This window comes from Armigeres subalbatus, chromosome 3 (assembly GCF_024139115.2).
Source record: "Armigeres subalbatus isolate Guangzhou_Male chromosome 3, GZ_Asu_2, whole genome shotgun sequence".
Taxonomy (NCBI): Eukaryota; Metazoa; Arthropoda; class Insecta; order Diptera; family Culicidae; genus Armigeres; species Armigeres subalbatus.
In genome coordinates, this window is record NC_085141.1 from 2,874,112 (window position 1) to 2,894,703 (window position 20,592).

General features: G+C 38.8%; 1 protein-coding gene across 1 annotated transcript in view; it reads left to right on the forward strand.

Moving 5' to 3' along the window:
- LOC134226901 (mucin-2-like) overlaps positions 1 to 18,875 on the forward strand; it is a 44,138-nt gene extending 25,263 nt beyond the window's left edge. Inside the window, exons 2-3 of the mRNA XM_062708005.1 lie at positions 12,182 to 12,455; positions 16,015 to 18,875. Coding sequence (XP_062563989.1) covers positions 12,184 to 12,455; positions 16,015 to 18,103 — 2,361 coding nt within the window. The 5' untranslated portion in view covers positions 12,182 to 12,183 and the 3' untranslated portion in view covers positions 18,104 to 18,875. The remainder of the gene's footprint in view (positions 1 to 12,181; positions 12,456 to 16,014) is intronic.
- The last annotated feature ends 1,717 nt before the right edge of the window (positions 18,876 to 20,592 follow it).

Sequence of the window (20,592 nt, forward strand, 5' to 3'; positions counted from 1 at the left end):
TTCTGACCTTTACGCTCTCGTGTGCGCGACGATTTACTCTTAATTGATGGAACCCTTTTTGCAGGGTTTGAGAAGGGGTTCTTCATTTAGATTCTTTCTCAGGGGTTCGATAGGGGGGTCTTCTTGTGCTCCTAACAAATTATTAGCTAAGCTCTTACCTGGATCGGCCTGAGTGCCGGCTGCGATACCTGGATCTGACTTCCTTCCTTGGTAAAACGAATTTAAAATTTGTTACTTGCGTAAAACGCGGTAACAAGAAAGACGACTTATTTTTTCGTGCGAAGTTTGGCCATATTAAATTCCTGCATGGTATACAAAGATAAGTTTAAGGCATGTATTTTACTGTTTGTACTCAATTTCTTACGTTTTAGTGCATTTGTGTCTTCTTTTAGTTTAGCACCGTGTACTGCATTCAACATATTCATTCAAACCTAGCCATATTATACTTGCATGAATAATTATTACTTAAGGTATTCTATTGTTTCGCACCTTTTCCCAATCAACCGTACTGCTTCGTATTTCTTCTCTCCCTACTAATTATAGGTTAAGTGTACTCATAGAATCTCACCCAACCAGCGGATGGCAGATTTTAATACAGTTCTGCATAAGAACCTTACAGAAACTGTATAATAATTGGGCATATACAATTTCGGAAGATTTTAATACAATTGTTGTATTGAAATAATACAGGTTTGTATTATTTTAATACAATATTTGTATAAAAAGCTTACAGAATTGTATATGCCCAGATTTTATACAATAATTGTCAGATTTGTTTTTGGGTGTAGATTAAATTAATGTTTAAGCCGTAAGCCAGATTTGTATATAAGTATAGAATAGTAAATTTTACCTTTTTTATGGAAAAGAAGTTTAATTTTGATACACATAGTTTAGTTTGCAATTTCAAAGTGTTTTTATGAGATATTGCGAAAAAAGATTTGGCTGCCGGTGGGACTTGAAACCACTTGAACTTCATGGAAACTCCCAAAAGTTTACAGTTTGTTACCCATTCCTTTGTCATTGGAATGCATTCCCATGGAAATTCTTTACAAACTGTCATGGAAATTCCATGCAATTCCTCATTGAAATCACCTATATTTTTCCATGGAAATTCCTTACAGTATCTCATGAAAATTCCTTACGATTTCCCATTTGATTTATTTATAATTTCTAATGTACATTCTTTACAATTACCAAAGAAAATTTCTTATAATATCCCATGTAAATTCCTAACACTTTGACATAGGAATGCCTCACAATTGCATATCGAAATTTCCGGAGGAATCCCTGGAGGAAATTGCGGAATTATTCCTGGAGGATCTTCTGGTAGAATTCTTGGATGAACTTGTGCAGAAATTCCCGAAGGAATATTGCAGCAACTCCTGGAGAAATTCTCTAAAGGAAATTACAGAGGCATTCCTGGTAAATCTTTCGGGGGAACTCCTGGAGGAACTTCTTAGAGAAACTTCCAGGAGTACTTTTGAAGGAGCTTCCAGAGGAATTTTTGGAGGATATTCTAGATGATTTCCTCAAGGTACCTTAGTAATTCCTGGTGGAACTTGCGGAAAAAATCCTGGAGAAAAATTACGGGGGAATTCCTGGAGGAGCTCACGAAAAAAAAAATTCCAGAAAAAAATTCGAAAGTATTCTAGGAAGATCTTCCGGAGGAATTTCTAAAGGAATTCTTGGAGGAACTTCTGAAGGAATTCTTGGAAGAACTTGTGTAAGAGTTCTCGGAGGAACTTTGCAGGAACTCACGGAGGAGTTGTTTAAAGGGAATTAGGGAAGAATTTATGGTAAATCTTCCGGGGAAATCCCTGGAGAAGCTTCCAGTAGTACTTCTGGATGTGCTTCCGGAAGAATTTTTGGAGGATTTTCTGGATGAATTTCTCAAAGGTTCCGCAGGAATTTGCGGAGCAATTCCTGGAGGAATTCTTGAAGAAATAAATGAAAAAGGAGTTTTTGGAGGAATTTCTAAAGGTATTTGCAGAACAATTCCTCGAGGAACTTCCGAACAAAATTGCGAAGGAATTCCTGGAGAAGGTTGCGGTTTGTTTCCTGGTGGAACTTCTGTGATTTCCAGAAATATTCAGGAACTTTTAGAAACATAGGTATCTACTGAAAAACCGGGAACATATGAACAAATCCAGGAATCTTCAAATTCCGTAATTTCTGGTAATCCTGAAAAAATCTTATACATTCCTTAGTTCCCGAGTTATTCCCGATTTTTAATTATTGTCCAATGGCAAAAAAAATCAATTTCTTTAACTCTTCAGAATATCCAGAATACTTCAGAAGCTTCCATAGTAGCTATGTATATCCGGATCAATTGAACGTTGGCTTAGCAGTTTTGCGTGCGGCCAACCCTGCTTGCAAAGCAAGATTATTTTTGACAGTTTTCGAATTTTTAGATGTTTTGTTGGTATTGCTGGGTAGCACCAACCATTATTACGACCGGAAGATTTTGTAATTTCTGATCAGGTCACATTTAAGTTGAATTTGATTTTAATTCGCGATTCGGACCAAAGCAAACTCATCCGCAATTCGAACCGGATACATTGTGCGCCGACCTTTACTGGAAAAGAAGCACAGATAGGATATCAGCAGGGGCGTCTCGTGGACTTTTGCTACACCTGTTCTACCATGCTGATAGAAAAATATTCATCAAGCTAAGTGGTTTCGAATGAAAGTTGGACATGTAATATAATATTAACCAATTAACAACTTAACCAAATATTAGAAGAAAAAAAACAATTTAAATAGAAAAGATTTACAAAACAATAAATGACTTATTTTTCTCTTTTGTTACAAAAATGTTTTAAATTTAGATGCACTTAAAATTTTAGACTCTCGCAAATCGTCTAAAATCTAACTTGGTAACAGTTGGCAATAATTGGATATTGCTCAGAATAAAGATCTTTTTTTCGGCTCATTCCACCATTCAGGGTACACGGGTCCCATCGGCGCTAATATTTAAACTCTCACATATTTTTTTGCTATGAAAGAAATGTTATTAACCATTATTAGTATAATAATTATAGTATATAATTAGTATATAATTATACAATTATTGTTTGATGCGACCCCAGATTGTGACGACCAATGAGTCACATTTAGAAGCTGAAATGTGTTCCAGTTATTTAATTTTTCAAATTTAGTGGAAACTAGGGATCCTATAATGAGAGATATGCGAAAGCGGCCATTGTAAGCCAATCGAGCATTGAGAACTGTCAAAACGTGAGCCAAATGAACACTGTTATTGTTGCAGATTGAGACGAGGTTGAGAGGTATTGAAATAAATTTTAAGAAAAGTTTCATCGAATAAACTATTTGTTTTACTTTCGCGAGTAGAAGTAAACTAGTTTATGTATCGTATTTCGCCTATTTGTATTGCACTTTTATTTTAGTGATAATGCTTATTTAAACACTGTTAGTGGACAGACAAACATATTCCAAATTGTTATCAAATGCCAAGTCATATACAAGCTTCAACATTTTGCGCTGCGGCAAGTGCTGGAAGCGTTTGCTAACAAAAATAACAGCGTTGCTAAATCGTCTGGAAAAGTATTTGCATATCTCTCATTATAGGATCCCTAGTGGAAACTATACCTTTTTCTCTATGTTGATTGATTTTGAGTATTCGTAAAAAAGCATTATTTAATCTCTCTTTTGAAAACGCAAACAACTGTTTCCAATCATCGGCGCGAAAGCGTGCGCGGTGCGACTTTCGGCAAAGCACAGCCCGACACTACGATCGAGCCTAACCGAAGGTGCGCATCGTTGATTGTTCTCGCAGCGCGTCGAACGGGTTTGACTCCTGCGCGCATAGCAGAACTTGCATCTAAACGTACTTGCTTCGCTTGCGAAAGAGGATGATGTGAGAAAACGGAGAAAGCTGGCAACGCTCACGCTGGTTCTCTGCGCGCGGAGAACGAGTGAGCATACCAAGGAGGAAATTATTTCAAATCATTTGTCATGGCGCAAAACTTAAAATTTGACTTCTGGCAGCGCTGCTGTTGGTTCTTCATTATAGATCGTACGACAGGCAAATGCTTTATATGTGATGGGGTGTGGTTTTTCGGAGAAACACACATTCTGCTGCAATTTGACTGAACGCCAAGCATGTGGCGTTAACTTGATCTGCCTACGAAATATTTTGTTTTTTAGATGTTCAGATGTTAAAATCATTGGAAATATTACGTGAAGCTTGTACCGACAATATTTAGACAGAGTTGATGATCCCAAAACGGAGCGAAACGGCAACACCTGTTTCAATAAGGCAATCCATAAGACAGCTGCGATCAGCTGACGATTTTTGTTTACCTTGATTTTTTGACAGATTCTGACCGGACTGACAGAACAATTCAAAGGAAAGTGTTAAGCGCGGTTTACACCAGACGTGAGTGCCATTCAACTGCATACACACTTTGTTTAGATTTCGATTGTCAGTCCCATCGCTGAATGTCCTCATGGATAGCCTAATTTACATTCTTTTTTTGATTTTTTAATGATTTTCCCGACATTTATCAATATGTTAATTGATCTTTACATTGATAATCTCAAAAACATAAAATTGGTTTGGAAATCTTATGACAACTAAAACTTTTGTTTTTCGGTTTCATTATACATTAGAATAAAACCCGCTCTCTAGGCCATTTGTGAACCTCGATCGAATCTATTGTGTAATTATAAAGCAAAATAGTCTCAAGTTTTTTTTTTATATCTTTATTAGGTAGACTTTCAGTCCAAGGCTGGCTCGTCTCGTGGTCTCAAGTGATCTCTGCGAACAAGGTGTCAAATTTATGTTGTGAAGACGACGAAATCAAAACCAGTGTTGGGAAATGAGTGAGCATGGTTCGTTCCATCCTCACTCACTCACTCATATGAGTTGAACCAGTTCTACTCACGCGTGAGTACTCACAGGTATGGTGAGCACTCACGCGTGAGTAAACTCACGCCTGAGTGAGTAAAACTACTCATTCGATTTTTTTGGTGAGTAAGTGAGGAAATAGGTGTATTTAAATGTATACTGTAAGGTTAGCAATAATTGAAAATGCGAATTTCGTCAATTGAAGATCATGCAATATACGTGTACAATAGGGCAGTTCACATTTTAAAAATTCTCGTGAATTCCTACTCCCATATGTCTATTAGCATCATTTTGATAATATAGGAGTCCTGGCAAAATTTCAGACAATTCGGTGGCCATTTAGGGGTGGCGCGAAGTCAATTTATGTTTATATGGAAATTTGTATGGGAAAAACTAAAAATTTATTCAAGTCTCCCTACAACTGTCAAATCGTGATGAATTCAAATAAACATTCCCAACCTCCATTTTTGGGATCTATTTGAGCTCAATCAGTGGGTAACTCATTAATTTTGATTTATATTTCCACTGCTACGTTGAGGCTAATTACACCATTTTAGCCATTTATCCCATATTCACACTGTCAATAGAACCATCCAATCCACTCATAACTAATGTGTTATCCGGAGGTCTCATTTATATAGATTCCAAAAAGGGAGGTTGGGGATGTTTATTTGAATTCATTGCGATTTGACAGTTGTAGGGAGACTTGAATAAATTTTATGTTTTTCCCATACAAATTTCCATATAAACATAAATTGACTTCGCGCCACCCCTAAATGGCCACCGAATTGCCTGAAATTTTGCCAGGACTCCTATATTATCAAAATGATGCTAATAGACATATGGGAGTTGGAATTTTCGAACATTTTTGAAATTTGAACTGCCCTAGTGTACATGTTTGTGTTGAGGTGCGTGTTTGTGTTTAGATGCGTGCTTGGGTTTAGTTGCGTGTTTATGATTTGTGTGCGTGCCGAGTGTATGTAATTAAGAGTGGCGACACTGTCAGAATGAATTATTGGCAGTGGCTGATTTTCTACTCGCCGCAGCCACATCCAGGCGCTATAGTATATGCACAAAATAGCCAGCAAGAGTTAACCGCCAGAAATTTGTATGGCGAAAGACATCTAACGCTGGTTTTCTCAAAATTAGGAACTTTTCATGAAAAACTATTTGGTACCGGTTATGAAGGATGGTATCCGCTACTACGCCTACCAAATATTTTCTCGATTAAAGTGCTTAATTTTGAGAAATCGAACCTTAGATGCCTTTCGCCATACTGATTTCAGAAAGTTAACTCCTAGTGTGCCGCTGTAAGCACGCTCAAAGCAATCGATTCATTGGAACAAAATTCATCTGTCATTCCCAAACAAAATCGCGTTCCAAACGAGCAGGAGACCTGTCAAATGCGGCACATGTCGCCACTCTTAATTACATACACTCTGGGTGCGTGTTTGTGTTTAGTTGCGTGTTTGTATTTTGGTGCATGTTTGTATTTAGATGCGTGTTTGTGTTTATTTACGTGTACATGTTTTGGGTGCGTGTTTTTTTTTTTTTTTTTTTTTTTTTTAATTAATTTTATTTGCTAATTATCTAATACATGCATTCATCTCTTAGGCTAGGTGTTCCGTGTTTTCTTAACACTATCATCCTTATTTGCTATGTTACTTTTTAGTTATTATTAATACATTTCAATTGCCTCTGGCAGTTAGAATTTTTCCTCTTGGGTGCGTGTTTGTGTTTAGTTGCGTGTTTGTATTTTGGTGCGTGTTTGTGTTCAGGTGCGTGCTTGTCTTTAGTTGCGTGTGTATGTTTTGGGTGCGTGTTTGTTTTTAGTTGCGTGTTTATGTTTAGTTGCGTGTTTGTATTTTGGTGTGTGTTTGTGTTTGGGGTGCGTAGACTACGAATATAAAAATAGCTAGATGGGACATGCGTTATAGTCAAAGCTTTCAATATTATTTAAATTTTTCAATAAATTTCTGCACCACCAGACGTGGTTCGATAATTTAGTTCAAGCACAGAAAAACAGACATAACACTCGACAAATTTTCATCGTTCACTGATTTATTGGTCAATGCAAATAATCATTAGTTGGCCAATCGATCACTCGTGGCGTGTGCATCGAATTTACTCTATTTTGACTCAACAGATGTCGTTAGTATTTGAACGACGATGGATATGATAAATGAATATTCAATGGATTATGTCTGTTTGTATGTGGTTAAAGTTTTACTCATTTTTTCAGTTTGGTCGAGGTCGTAGCTCAACCAGCAAATCGCGACTGTATTTTTTTTATACCTGTTCGTGCAGTGCCTGCACTAAAGATGCTGGCTTTTACTGTTTAGCACTTTTACAAACAAGACCAAAATCATTTTCGAAGCTGGTTAAATTTAACAGTAGGGAACATCCACACATTACGTAACGCTTAAGGGGGGGGGGGGGGGGGTTGGTCAAAGCGTGACGATCCATACAAAATTTTCAGATGTTTCATACAAAAAGTGTGACATAGGGGGGAGGGGGGTTGAAAATGCCCAATTTTTGCGTTACGTAATTAATGGATCTTCCCTTTAATGTGTTAATTCTAAAAATATGAGATCTGTATATTTTCTAGTTTTGTCAATGTATTTTCGTATAAAGATATGTATATGTATTTCGACTCTTAATTGATCATTTCTACAGTGTTTTTCGAATAGTAGAAAATTGTTAATTTATTATTTTTACGGTAAAAATATGGCTAAATGTAAATATAATAAAAAAATACGTCAAACCACCTTATTCAATGAATAAAATTGTTGTAAACAACAAATTAATACCTTTATTTAGTAATCGTTTCATTCTTAATACCATGCTCCTATATCAATAACATTCGCATCAATTTATGAATTCATGGAGCGGTAACCCTGTATAATATTTTTTATGTATTCAAGGGCCGAAAACCTCATTAATAAAGACAATAAAAAAAAATTCCACGCCGGCCAAAACCAGATCCGCGTCATTTACGCGGCCTGAACTTAAATCCGCACGACCCAGAACTAAATTAGTGTCAAATACACGTGAGATGTCATTTTTTATCACTAAAATTGTGACTATTTTCACTTGAAGTGCGTTATATAAAAAACGATTTTTAATACCATCAGATATGTATAGTAGATTAACAATATATGTAGTTCATTTCGTGAATCTTTCCACATTAGGCAACGGACAGCATCTTGCGTCTCAAAAAGCCCAAAAGCGATAGTCAAGGGGTGCAATAATTGAAAAATTACACAAATTTAACAGTTGTTAAACATTTGAATTACATTTTTCAAAACTTTATTTCCAAACTCAGAAATCAAAACACGATTTCTAGCATATTAGGATTACCACTCTTTGAATTCGTTCCTTGTACCCAAATTAGTAACAAATATTTTTTGGAATTTTTTCAACAGTGCTTAAAACGACACAAATTAACCCAAAATTGTTCGATTTGCATATGTTCTTGATATAAGAGCATGTTATTAATAACGGAACAACTACCTTATTTCGACATGGTCTATTGCATATTACATCATACGTTGAGACACCCCTCGGAATGTCTCTTTACTACATTGCTTACCTTTTGTGACACCGTAGCGCCATAATGGACTATATTGGTAATTTAGTATTCTTGATACCATTCTAATTTGCCGCTCTATGCACACTTGTACCAAAATGAAGTGGAATGAATCTGAACAAATCGCCATTAGTATGACAACCCTTCGCTTTGAAGATATGGTGACTGTTTTGCATGTTCTTTATATTATTGTTATGATTTTTTTTAGTTGAAACTTAATGCCTTTTTTTCCCCTACAACAATAAATTATGTAATTTGTCTAGATTATGGATTGAGAGACAAACTTGCATAGAGTTTAAGCAATATAAATAATAAATAATCAAGCGCGCGTGCATAAACACATACGTGCACAAACACACACGCGGCGTACTCAAACACACACGCGTGCAAACACGAACACACACAAACATACCCAAACACGCGCACACATAAACACACACGCAAACTCAAACGCGCACACGCACATGCACAAAAACACACACGCACACACAACCATCATCTCTATTCGTCAATTGGTATTAACCACAATGAGTCTCGGGGCCTTCTATTAAAAATCGTCTTTGAAGTGAATATATCGCTGTACGAAAAAGGCAAACATGTATAAACATTGATTTCAAACGTAAATTATATCTCAACATTAACTTCAACACATTTATTCTCAATTATTTTAGATCCATAATTTTATTTATTTAATTTTCACCCGAAACTAAAACCGCGCCATATGCGCAAAATCCGCGCAGTCGTAACAATCCTGCACTACATACTCCCGAAATTTATTATTATGCAATTAATTAACATGTTGATAGTAATTCCCAATATATTAGCAATTTCTTATTCGTATAATTTGACAAATTCTTTAGTTTTTTTTTTCATAAATTCATGCCACAAATTTTTACGTACTTCTTGACAACTACCAGAATTGGCCAAAACTTGACATCTACATTGTGGAAGAAACAAAAACTAATCTTATTGGATTACTCATATGAGCAAAAATTCCTCACTCGTGAGTGAGCAAAACCACGTTTGCTCACTTGTGAGTACTCACAGGTCGTGAGTAACTCACGCGTGAGTACTCACGGAAAAAAATTAGAAATGAGTGAGGAATTTTTACTCATATGAGTGAGTTTCTCAACACTGCTCAAAACTCGGTATGATCTAAAAAATAGTGGGACAGATTCTCGACCCCCTCCGCATTGGAAACACATGCATGCAATGGCAGGTTTAGATTTTAGAATGCCTCCAATTAATAACAGTGCGAACAAGAACGCATTTTGAAAAGAAGCTTTTATAAAAACGAAAACGAGAAAGATGAAAAAGCAAATAAGCCCTCAAACTCATTTACAGCTAAGCTCTTATGCTTGTGATCTAATCTTCATCCTATATGAATTAATTATGGAAGGGTTGAGCAGGATTCGTGAAAAGTGTAAAAAGTAAAGCATAATAATGGAACTGAGAATGTTCAAGAAAACCTCTTCTCGTTTTATTGATCTTCGCTGTTGATCTCAAATATCCACTCTCTTTAAAATGCTTGTTTACTTTCATTAATCGAAAGTGGTCCAACGCAAGAAATGCGCAAAATAGACATCGACTGATCATTAATCAATATTTTTATTTGGCATCGCAAGAAAAAACAGTTAACTTAAATCTCGCCGGGGAATGTCTCATTCGAGAAGCACATTCTTTCGCTGCTGCTCACAAGCCACAACAAAAGTAACTGTATTCTATATCAATGCCTACTATGAGCAGGCTGCCTGGTCTCGAAGTTGCTAAAACGTTTCTGGCCTACTTCGATGGTTCCTTCTTTTTAGCACCTCACGCTTCATTGGATGGTTGGTTGTTGTTTCTAACTTTATTTGGGGGATAGCGTTATAGACCGCACCAAAACTATTATGGGGAGAACGGTCCAAAATGCACCCCTTAAGGTTTTTCGATGTTTTCAACGATATAAACAAGAATACCGAACCATTTCAACGTGCAGATACAAAATTTACAAAACCAGCTATATTGCACAATGATCGCCTATTCAAAACAATTAGGTTTTCATGATTTCATTTTCACGCATTTGAAAAAGTTTTAAAATTAGGCCTGGTGCAAAACGCACGAATGGTGGTGTAAAATGACTCAATTGCATGTAAAACAAAGGTGAACGCATGGTTGTTTGTTTTTTTCTTAACGGATTGAACCACAATCTCACGGGTGAGGTGGAATAATCGCATATCGTTAAATTTGAGTGAATATGGAGGGGTTTTTCTCACTTTTTCCAATGGAGCTAAAATAGTGGATAACTAATAATGAATAGTAATGGTAATATTCGATCATAAATGTCCTACAACAGATTATATGAGTGATTTTATGGGTGAGGCCATTTTGCCCCAGGGGTGCATTATGCACTGTTCTCCCTTACCATTCCAAATGAAATGTATCAAAGCGTATACGTACCAACGCGATCAGGAAAACAACAAAAAATGCTGATATCATTCATTTTTTTAAATGCTTGTATTTTGTTTTGTTTCTTACAATCAAGAACAAGAGATAACAGTGATGCATTAACATTTCGGATGCTTAGTATGTACACACAATTTACAAAAACTTATTAACATGGTGCGTGTTGGATCAAAGGTAACTCACAAAATAGATAAGCAATTAGCTCAGTGGTAATTTTGGATATTTCCAAGCGATCCAGAGAAATTAAAGATAATTTTGGTCGTGTTCTCATTTAGGAATCTAAAAGGTCATCTAGCTCGATTATAATCCACCATGAGTTTGTTCTTTTTCATGCAATTTTCAATGCTGACTCATTTCACACGGCTCTCTCTTGTGTGGTACCATGTCGGTAATTCACCTTTGGCGACGCCATTCATCATCCGATACGGCATCGGCTGCTCGTTTTCCCACCAAGAATGAAGTGTTTGTCTTTCTTTTCTTTCCATCGCACAGCTGATCATCTCTGTGCGATGTTGCAGTGGCTCTCCAGACGGCATGCTTACATACCTACACCAACTGATCGATTTTCCTTGGCTTACTCATTCGATCCGACCCGAAGCACGATGGCCTAAATAACCCGAACATGAATGTTTACGGCGGGGCCAGCTGAAAATCTGGTTCAGCACGAGCAATCTGAATGAAAGATGCATTTTTGTGTTTTATCGTGACTTTGCGATATGATGAGAAATATGTAGATAGGTTAGGAGGGTTATTGAGATAAAGATTTATGAATAAAAGTTGAGCCGAACAATGATAAAAATAAATGCATGACATTAAAATGGCTTATTGTTTATTTGAGATATGTTTCTCATTTTTGTGCATTTCAGCACAAAACCGTTAAATTGATGCTTTATTTTTTGTTTTCGAGATATCATGAATTTGTTACAGTGAACAGTTGCATGGAAAAGAAAACAGTCCCCCTACTGCCTACGAATATAATTAAAAAAATATTATAACATTTCTTAGACAGAATCATAAATTTTGAAAGCAGCTAATTCTAATATTTATTGTTCTTTTACTGTTCATATTCAGTTATATATTTTTGTTATGACGCAATTCTGAATTTGAAATATTTACGTCAATTTCCAAATGCTACACAATTGAAACCCTGTTATCCGGTCACCAAAAAGGCAATCGACCCTCTATTCACACTGCTAAGCCGCGTCGCCCGTTGTAAATGCTTCAATCGATTACTAATGAGCCTCTTAATTATCTTTCTCACCTATTCAAAATTCTAGCAATGAAGCCCAGATCCATTTTGTTGATGTGCCTTTTGGCGGGCACCGCATTGTCCAGGCCAAATCAGGAACCAATCTTCTACCGTTCCAACAATCCCCTGGAGGTGACAGAGGAGCTTATTCCGACAACGAACGCTCTACCATTGGTCGCGTCCGGTGGTGACTCAGATCATCAGACATCGACCGGTGCAAGTAGTGGCACGAAGAATAATTCAGAAGCACAAGCGACGTCGACCACAACCTCAACACCGTTGGCTCAGGATCACATAAGCAGGTATAACAAATATGCAGACGATATAATATCTAGGGAAAGCATAATCAAAGACTTTATTATAAAAAATTTGGCAAATTTTCAAAATGACAAAGTTGGTGTTAACAACTATGAACCAATATCTTCCCTTACTGAGGAACCGAACACTTTGCGTTCAGTTTCATTGGCGCCCGTTTTCGACACTAGCCCAAACTGGGATCCAACAGATTCACAGTATCACTACATGAACATTCGGAAGAAACCGGTGATCCACAAAATTATTACAAAGTGGTCAGATAAAACGCAAGACGCCTTCAATGTAGACTTCAACGGGCAACACGGAATCGTCACACCGGTTCATTTGCTAAACAACTTTGGAACAACAAGTGGATTCTACACAATTCCGTCATCGACTCCAGGTCCTGTGATCATTGTTCAAGCGAAACCGGTTTACACCCCGGAGGTGCATAACGAGCAGGAAGAGCTGTCGTTCACAGATGACGTTTATAATCCGGAACCGGATCGAGATGAATTCCCAATTGATAATTTTTACCCTAGTCAGGAGAATACGGCTGACGAGTTTTACCCTGAACCACCTAAGAAACAAAAGAAAAAGAAGAAGAAAAACAAGAACAAGAAAAAGAAACCGGAGAAACAACAAGAAGATCCGGATCCTGACCGACCGGATGCAAACTACTGGAATGATGACGAGCAGATTGAACCGACTGGATGGCAACAGATTGATCCATACGATGATGATGCTCCGAAAGATCCGTACGATGAGTTTGGAGCGTTAAAAGATGAAGAAGTAAACGAAAATGAGGAACAGCTTTGCCACGGAATTCGGATAACTGTGAATGGGAAAGAGGCTTGCAATGATATTGAAATATCCATTAACGAACCGCAGCGTGATGTGGCAACCAAGTCTGGAAGTCCGCTGGCTCCTGCAGCGGCGGCTGCTGCTCCGGTAGCAATAGCCGCCATAGCTGCTTCTTCGCTCCTAGCTCAACCGCAAGCAGCAGCGGCTGGTGCTTTCCTGGCAAGTGATGCAGCAGGGGCGGCAGCGGCAAGTGATGCTGCCGGGGCCTCTTTGACAAGCAATGCAGCCGGAGCATCTTTGGCAAGCGATACAGCCGGAGCATCTGTGGCCAGTGATGCGGCATTGTTTGCTGCCCCGGCTGAACCCTTATCGGCTGTTCCCTTGCCGCCCTTGGTTCCCCCAGCTCCATTGACATCGTTTCTGTCTACACCAATTGGAAATTTGATGGGTAATATTATGCCTCCAACTCGCGTCGGAACAGGTCCAGGAACTACCGGGGGCAGTAACAATAAACATAAGAAGCCTCATGATTCTGGGCACGGTGGCCTCAGTTCCATCATTCCGGATACATCGCACGCCATGGTAGGCATGTTGGCAGCAATGTCTGCAATGACTCCAATGAATTTCATAATAATCACACTGGCAGCACTGCCGGTCATAGCCATGGTGATGACAAGTGTTGGCGTCGGCATGTATTTCTACTCGAAGTTCACTCCACCCATCAAAAATTTCAGCACGATTGTGGTTAAGAAACCTCCTCCAGTCGGTCCGGTTTATCGGGTTCACCGTAGACGGCGTCCGGTAGTACCGCCAACACGATCTGATTGGTTCGATTTTGGGAATATCTGGACAAACCTTGGCTTTGCTGACGATCGAGCGAATATAAAAAAGGTGAAAAGAATATCAAATCCTTATCGCGGTTATGCGGGTATGAAAGGAAAGGCGAATGATGAACGGTAGTGGCAGCAGGCCCCTGTGAGCTTTCGGTTTCAACAGAAACATTGCGCAGTGCGTTCGCATTCCGGTAAGGGAAGGAAAGCTTTTGCCCAAAATGCTAACAAAAACATTTAAAGTGCCAATTGACGATTACGAGAAAAACGACAGATGTGACTACCTGACCAAAAGTGCAAAAACGCTTTTTAATAGTGTGCATTTCACTTTCTGTACTCATTTAACATATGGTGAATAAAAAACGACCAAACGGAAACAAGATGAAGACAAACAAAATAATTAGAGGAAAACGCGAACATAAATAGACCACCTAAATTTAATTATCTCAAGTAGATATAGAAGTAGTACTTGTAGTAATAGTAGCGGTAGCTGTAGTTGACTGTCATACGAGCAAAAATAATCTAATTAACATAATTTATGGTCGAAGTTCGATTATTTCCAATCCATCTACTTACAATAACCTATCGCTTGGTTTGTCTATACTGCATCAACCAGTGGATGAGCTAAGAAATTTCTTTCACCTCGTGCATGCCTAGTGATAACTTTTCCACATCTCATTTCTATTATGATTGCTGTTTGGCAGCTTTCAAAGCGTATAAACCATACAATTCATATAAACATATGTACAACAACACGCTCTCATAACACTTAACATACTACACATTTTAATGCAGGGGCTAACATTTAGTCAGGTTACGTCCATTCCTCGTAGCAGACCTCCATTATCATTATTTGGATGAATCATCCATTTCCCCAAGTATTGAACAAATTAAACAAAACAAAATTTCAATTGAAGAAAGCAATGGAATCCATTATAGGAAGAGATTAGGTCTTTAAATGAAAAGCAAGCCGTGAGATCTGACACCGTTCAAGGGGGGAAATTTTCCCATCATAGTAGCCCGCTGGGGGCAAAACATCATCGTCTGTGCGAGTGCACAGTAATCGTGTGCCTTCCTAATAATTGTTGAGAGATCGCAGATGGTACAGTTTTTACAGCGAGGCATTAATTTGCAAATTTCCAGGAATAACCGGAAGATCGACTGACTGACTTACTTCCACACGCCTCGAATTGTGTAGGTTATTCCCACGCATGTTGTTGAAAATGAAAAATTAATTTCCTAGGACCGTGACAGATTGTACGATTTGCTTTGAAGTAGTGTCTGTTTTGTTATAGGAGTTAATATCCATGATAATAATGTGCAATTGAAGTAATCTAGAAAAACGAATTTTACCAATCAGTAACCAAGCATACTCGCATACTCGTGCTCTCTCCTATCGATAATGTATTTTTAGCATAGTAGTAACATAAAGGACTACAGTTCATTGGATTTCATAAATCAATCATAACGAAGTTTCCATGATTCTATTTACTCTAGTAGCTTAGCATCAATTGATATTTGAGTAGTACGTAACAATCATGTTGTCCTGAATATTGGAATTAGTATTATTAGTGATAATAACTCATGTAGCATTAGAATATAATCTCATTTTAACGATTCAAAATCATGATAATAAAAAGAAATGCAACTCTCCAACAAAAACTAACATTTTCACCAAAAAGCCTAATTCCTGAATGTGTTTAAAAACAAATCAGCGTTTTAATCCTGCTTCTCTTCGCAAACTGCATGTACGCTAACTTCTGTCTCATTTTGATTTGTTCTGTGAGATCTCTGCCACTGCTTTGATCTCTTTTATCTGAGATCTCTATCGCTTGGAGGACACTTATTAGGCCTTCAGTTGCATGAAATAAACAACCCCAAAGAGCGTAATTGTCCCGGAATCTAGAATTGCGTCATATTTGTTTTATTGCAGCCCAGTATTTAAACGGCCGGAAAATGCCCCGAAAACAAAAATCGGAACATCGGGCTACGTGGTATCTACCAGCACTAGAATCCTGACCAGCGCAGGTTTGCATCAACCATCGAAGGCGAATACTGGCGAAGCGAAAGCCAACGACCAGATTGTTACGTTCGATAATTTTGCCAGTCACAGTGGAGTCGCTGAACCGATGTCTGAGGAGGAATTTCACGAGTTCAGCAAAGCAAACGACAGAATACGCATTAGGGTGCAACCGACAACGACAACCCCTAAAGAGGGCTTATCCACTTGGGTCCTTCTCAGTGAGAGCAACTCGCCTACTTCTACCGAATCAAAAAAAGAGATCTTCACTACCACCAGACCACATACCACTGCCACGACTAGACGAACAGTGACCACCAGTGCGCGGAAACCGCTGACTACTGCAAGGCGTCGGACAACGACAATAAACACTCGAACGACAACCGTTTCGGAAGAAAAGAAAGACAAGAACAATAAATTCATGACCAGAATCAAGGTGACTGATGGACCGAAACCAAAATTGGAAGACAAACTAGATACTATAACCAAGAAAACGAAGAAACCTTTCACGCCAACGAGCGCGAAAACTACAACAACGACAACAACGTTAGCGCCGACCACGACAACTACTGAACTGTCTGTGACTGAGTCTCCTCTTGGACCAACCGCATCTGATGAACAGAATTCCGATGACAACACTGTGGAGACATCGACCTTCCTCATCTTGGAACCTAAGGATGCTCTGTTTGATTTGCCGGAAGATAGATCACCGTCCAAAGTAGCAAAGAAGAAAGTTACTCGGAAGCCAGCCGCTGCAGCTAACAAGAAGAAACCAGCTACCAAGAAAAAGAAGCCAGAAGTGAAGGACGCTGCTCTTAAACCGAGTGAAAAGAAACCACCTGCGAAGAGCAAGCCAATGACCACTCAGATAATGAACTATCTCTCCCGTGAAGTCATGCCAACAGTTGGTGTAGGTTTGGTAGGGCTGATGATAACTGCAGGCTTAGCATCTTACTTCCTTGGTAGTCCTTTGACAGCTGCATTACGGCGATCGGACGAAACTAATCGCAAAGACGATGTCTACTATTCCAACATTGAAGATTACGCCACATCTGATGGCCAGAACGAGGAAGAAGTTTTCGGCAAATTGATCGCCGGAATGCCAGAACGTTCTTACTACCGTAATACGCTGAGACGACGAGTGAGTCAGCCAGTGCGGACTGGACATCAATATGGAAACTATCACGTACAAAGCTATTCAGTTAATAAGTACCCTCAAATCAACTACCGTAACCAGCCGCGTCCAGCTTATGCAGGAACGCCAGAAATGTACACCAATTATAACCGCCAAGTGCAGGCCAAGTCTCATAACGAATTCTACTATAACACTCCACCAAGCTTTTACACCAAATCCAGCTCTCCCGTTTATGTAGCTCCGGAAAGTACAACCTTTTCACCGAGCACTACCAGCAGCACTAATGTCCCACTAACGAGCGCGGAACCCGTCTCAGAAGAAATCTCCCAAGACATTTCCGAGCAAGACCACGAACTCCTTCCAAACCCAGCGGCCTACACTGCAGAGCATAGCCCGGAACATCACGCTCAGTATGTCGTTGGAAGTGTCTATCATCAGGACAACAGTATGATCGACATCATCACTTCCGCCCCTGTTCCTGAGCACGGACCCCGACGCCGAAAGCGTGACATCACTAGTGCGGAAAACGAAATCGATAACGAAATCGACAATGAAATCATCGGAAGTGATGATAGAAAGCCAGAAGAAAAGATAACCAGCACAAGTGCTACAACAACGACCGCCACAGAAACCATGGATATGTTCGTCCCTACGACCGAGGGTGAGACAGGAGAGACCAACCCTGTTCCATCGGGTGAGCGACCAATTAGTTGGTCCGAGCTGATCCGGAATACCGTCGAGATGAAACTGGTCGTGGGCATCAATCTGCTGCAGCACGTGACGAGTCAGTTCCAGAGATATCTGCATGGCGTCCAGCATCGTGTCGAAGAGCACTTCAATCAAACCAGCAGCGTGGTGCAGCATTGACATCGGCCTCTGCTACTCAGCTGCTTGTTTTAGTTTATGGCATTTAAGACTCACTCAGTGCACAATATGCGAATGAGAAAGAACGGTTCTTTATCGAAAAGAGTTCAACTTGCGGGTACGAGTTTGAGGACTGAAATCTCGTTTGTCGGAGAACTGACTCGTCGTTGGAAAGAAAATTGAGAAAATTCCCTTAACCCCCTTATCTTTATTGTCTCATCTTTCGACTGACTGATCAAACCAAAACTTAACCAAAAATGGGTAATGAGAATTCTTTCCTGATTTCGTACCGAATTCGAATACTAATCGAAGTAGGCACCAGCGAGTTGAATTATGTTTAGCCTTCAGCCAAGCCTGCAGCTGCTGTGCATCAACCCGTGCAAAATCCATGGCATATTTGTTTCGGTGTAAAAAAGTTGAGTGGCTTGTTGCTGAAGGCTATTTTAAGACGGATATTCACATGTGCACCATTTTTTATTTAAAAATCCCAGTTATTCTGCACCTTTTTCAGTGAAAAATAAAACAGAAACGAAAGAAGGCAACCGAAATAAAGTAAAACAAATAAGAAACATGGCGATGGTGTTGTGAATTTTATTTATTTATTTATTTTTTTCGACATCGTTGTACATAAAATTTATGGTGTTTTATTCTTACTTTTAAGCGATAATACATGGAAATGAGTTTTCTTATTGTGTCTGTGGAAATAAATTATTTATTTTAATACATACATATTGGGTGTTCTATAAATATAATAAATTAGGAAAGTTGACGCATATTCTTGCTAGAAGTTAATCAGTCCAAAAGAACGAGAAATTCAATATTCTATCGAAGTAGAACCACACAGAATTCCGGTTACAGAATATTGCCTTAGGTTTCATGCAGTGTCTATGCTTTCGTGAATGTATGTCCGAAAATCCTTCAGAACATCTGTTCTCAATCCTGGGCTTCATTCCAGTTAACAAAAAATAGAGCATAAGTCGTCAAGCGGTGCAATTGTTGTAAATTTCAAATAAGTTTAGTAGGTAAATAGTTTTCATGTTTTTAAAGTCACACGACAATTTGTTAACAATTTCTTCTCCAACTGATCGATTCTCAGATCACTTGAAAAACGAAGTTTTGCATTAAAATAACATTTTTTATTATCATTCGGCAAGGCTTTCACAAATTAATAATAATTCTCCGCATTACAAATAGCACTAGCTATCAATTCATTAATCGCCTCATTCCTCCACGTGCCAACTAAAAATATCGAAAAATAATCTTTTTCCTTAAGATTTGTAATGCTTGAGCGACTATCTCTATGGTATTAATGGGATTCAAATGTACAGTCTATGTTGTTCAAACAATATTCTTGTAATTGCCCGATGTTTCGGCTGTGTTTGGCAACCTTCTATTTTCAGAAGAAGGCGAAACATTAGGCAATTAAAAAATGTTTTTTGAACCACATAGATTGTAAATCTGAATCTCATTACATTATCTTTTATGTTGTTCGCAACGATTTGTTCTACAGGCAGATTATTCTTGTCTAGCCGGGGGACGTCGGGTCCGGTCTGTTAGGAGTTTTATCCAACACCAGCCATTGAGTTACTGGGGTGGGCCGGGCATTTAGCTATTATGTTGAGCAATAACCCGGTGATCTAATGCACAGAGGTGTGGGCCGAGCTGACTGAGATGATTATTTTATATTTTGTGATTTTATAATCTAGTCTATAAACTAGTATACAAAATAGTTCGCAAGCTCTGGTTTCGGCCAACAGGAATCGCATGTCAATCTAAAATTGAGGAACAGTCAATTCTTTACAACTAACATGGATGCCTGGCCATTCTTCCATAGCTGGACACGAATTGGCTGCTGAAATGACTCGCACTGAAGCACCATATGACTTCATTGATCCTGAGTGTTGGGCGAAGCTTTTGAATAACTTTCGATTTTAAGGACGGTCTTGAATTATTGTAACAAGATGCATATTTATCCGACGTTTCGACACGGGGATGGTGTCTTAATTAGAGAAAAATTCGGTCTCATTGCAAACCCCTTGACTTTTTGTTACCTTTTTGTTTAGAGAACAAATATCCATCTCCTCAATATACTTTCGACAGACATATTATCTTACAATGAACATAGGGGAAGAGGCCCCAAAACGCCCCCCGAGGCAAAACGCCTTTTGTGGTTTCCCTCATATTTACCGTCATTAAGATGGCCGTAACAAAACTAGATCTAAAATCATGTTAGGCGAAAAAAGTTTCAAAATAGTGTATGGCAAGGTCGGAAAAACCGAAAATTTCCACATTTTGAAGAAACATCTAACATTTTGGCGAGGCAAAACGCTCTAGTGGCACTAACCTACAATGTATCTGCGTCTCCACGCACTATCCATACCAGAATGCCGATTTGCCGACGCGTGGTGCTTTGTTCCCTTGGAGCTGCCAGCTAAAAGGCGTTTTGCCTCATGAGTTTTCCGGCAACAGAATACCACCACTTTTTTGAAATG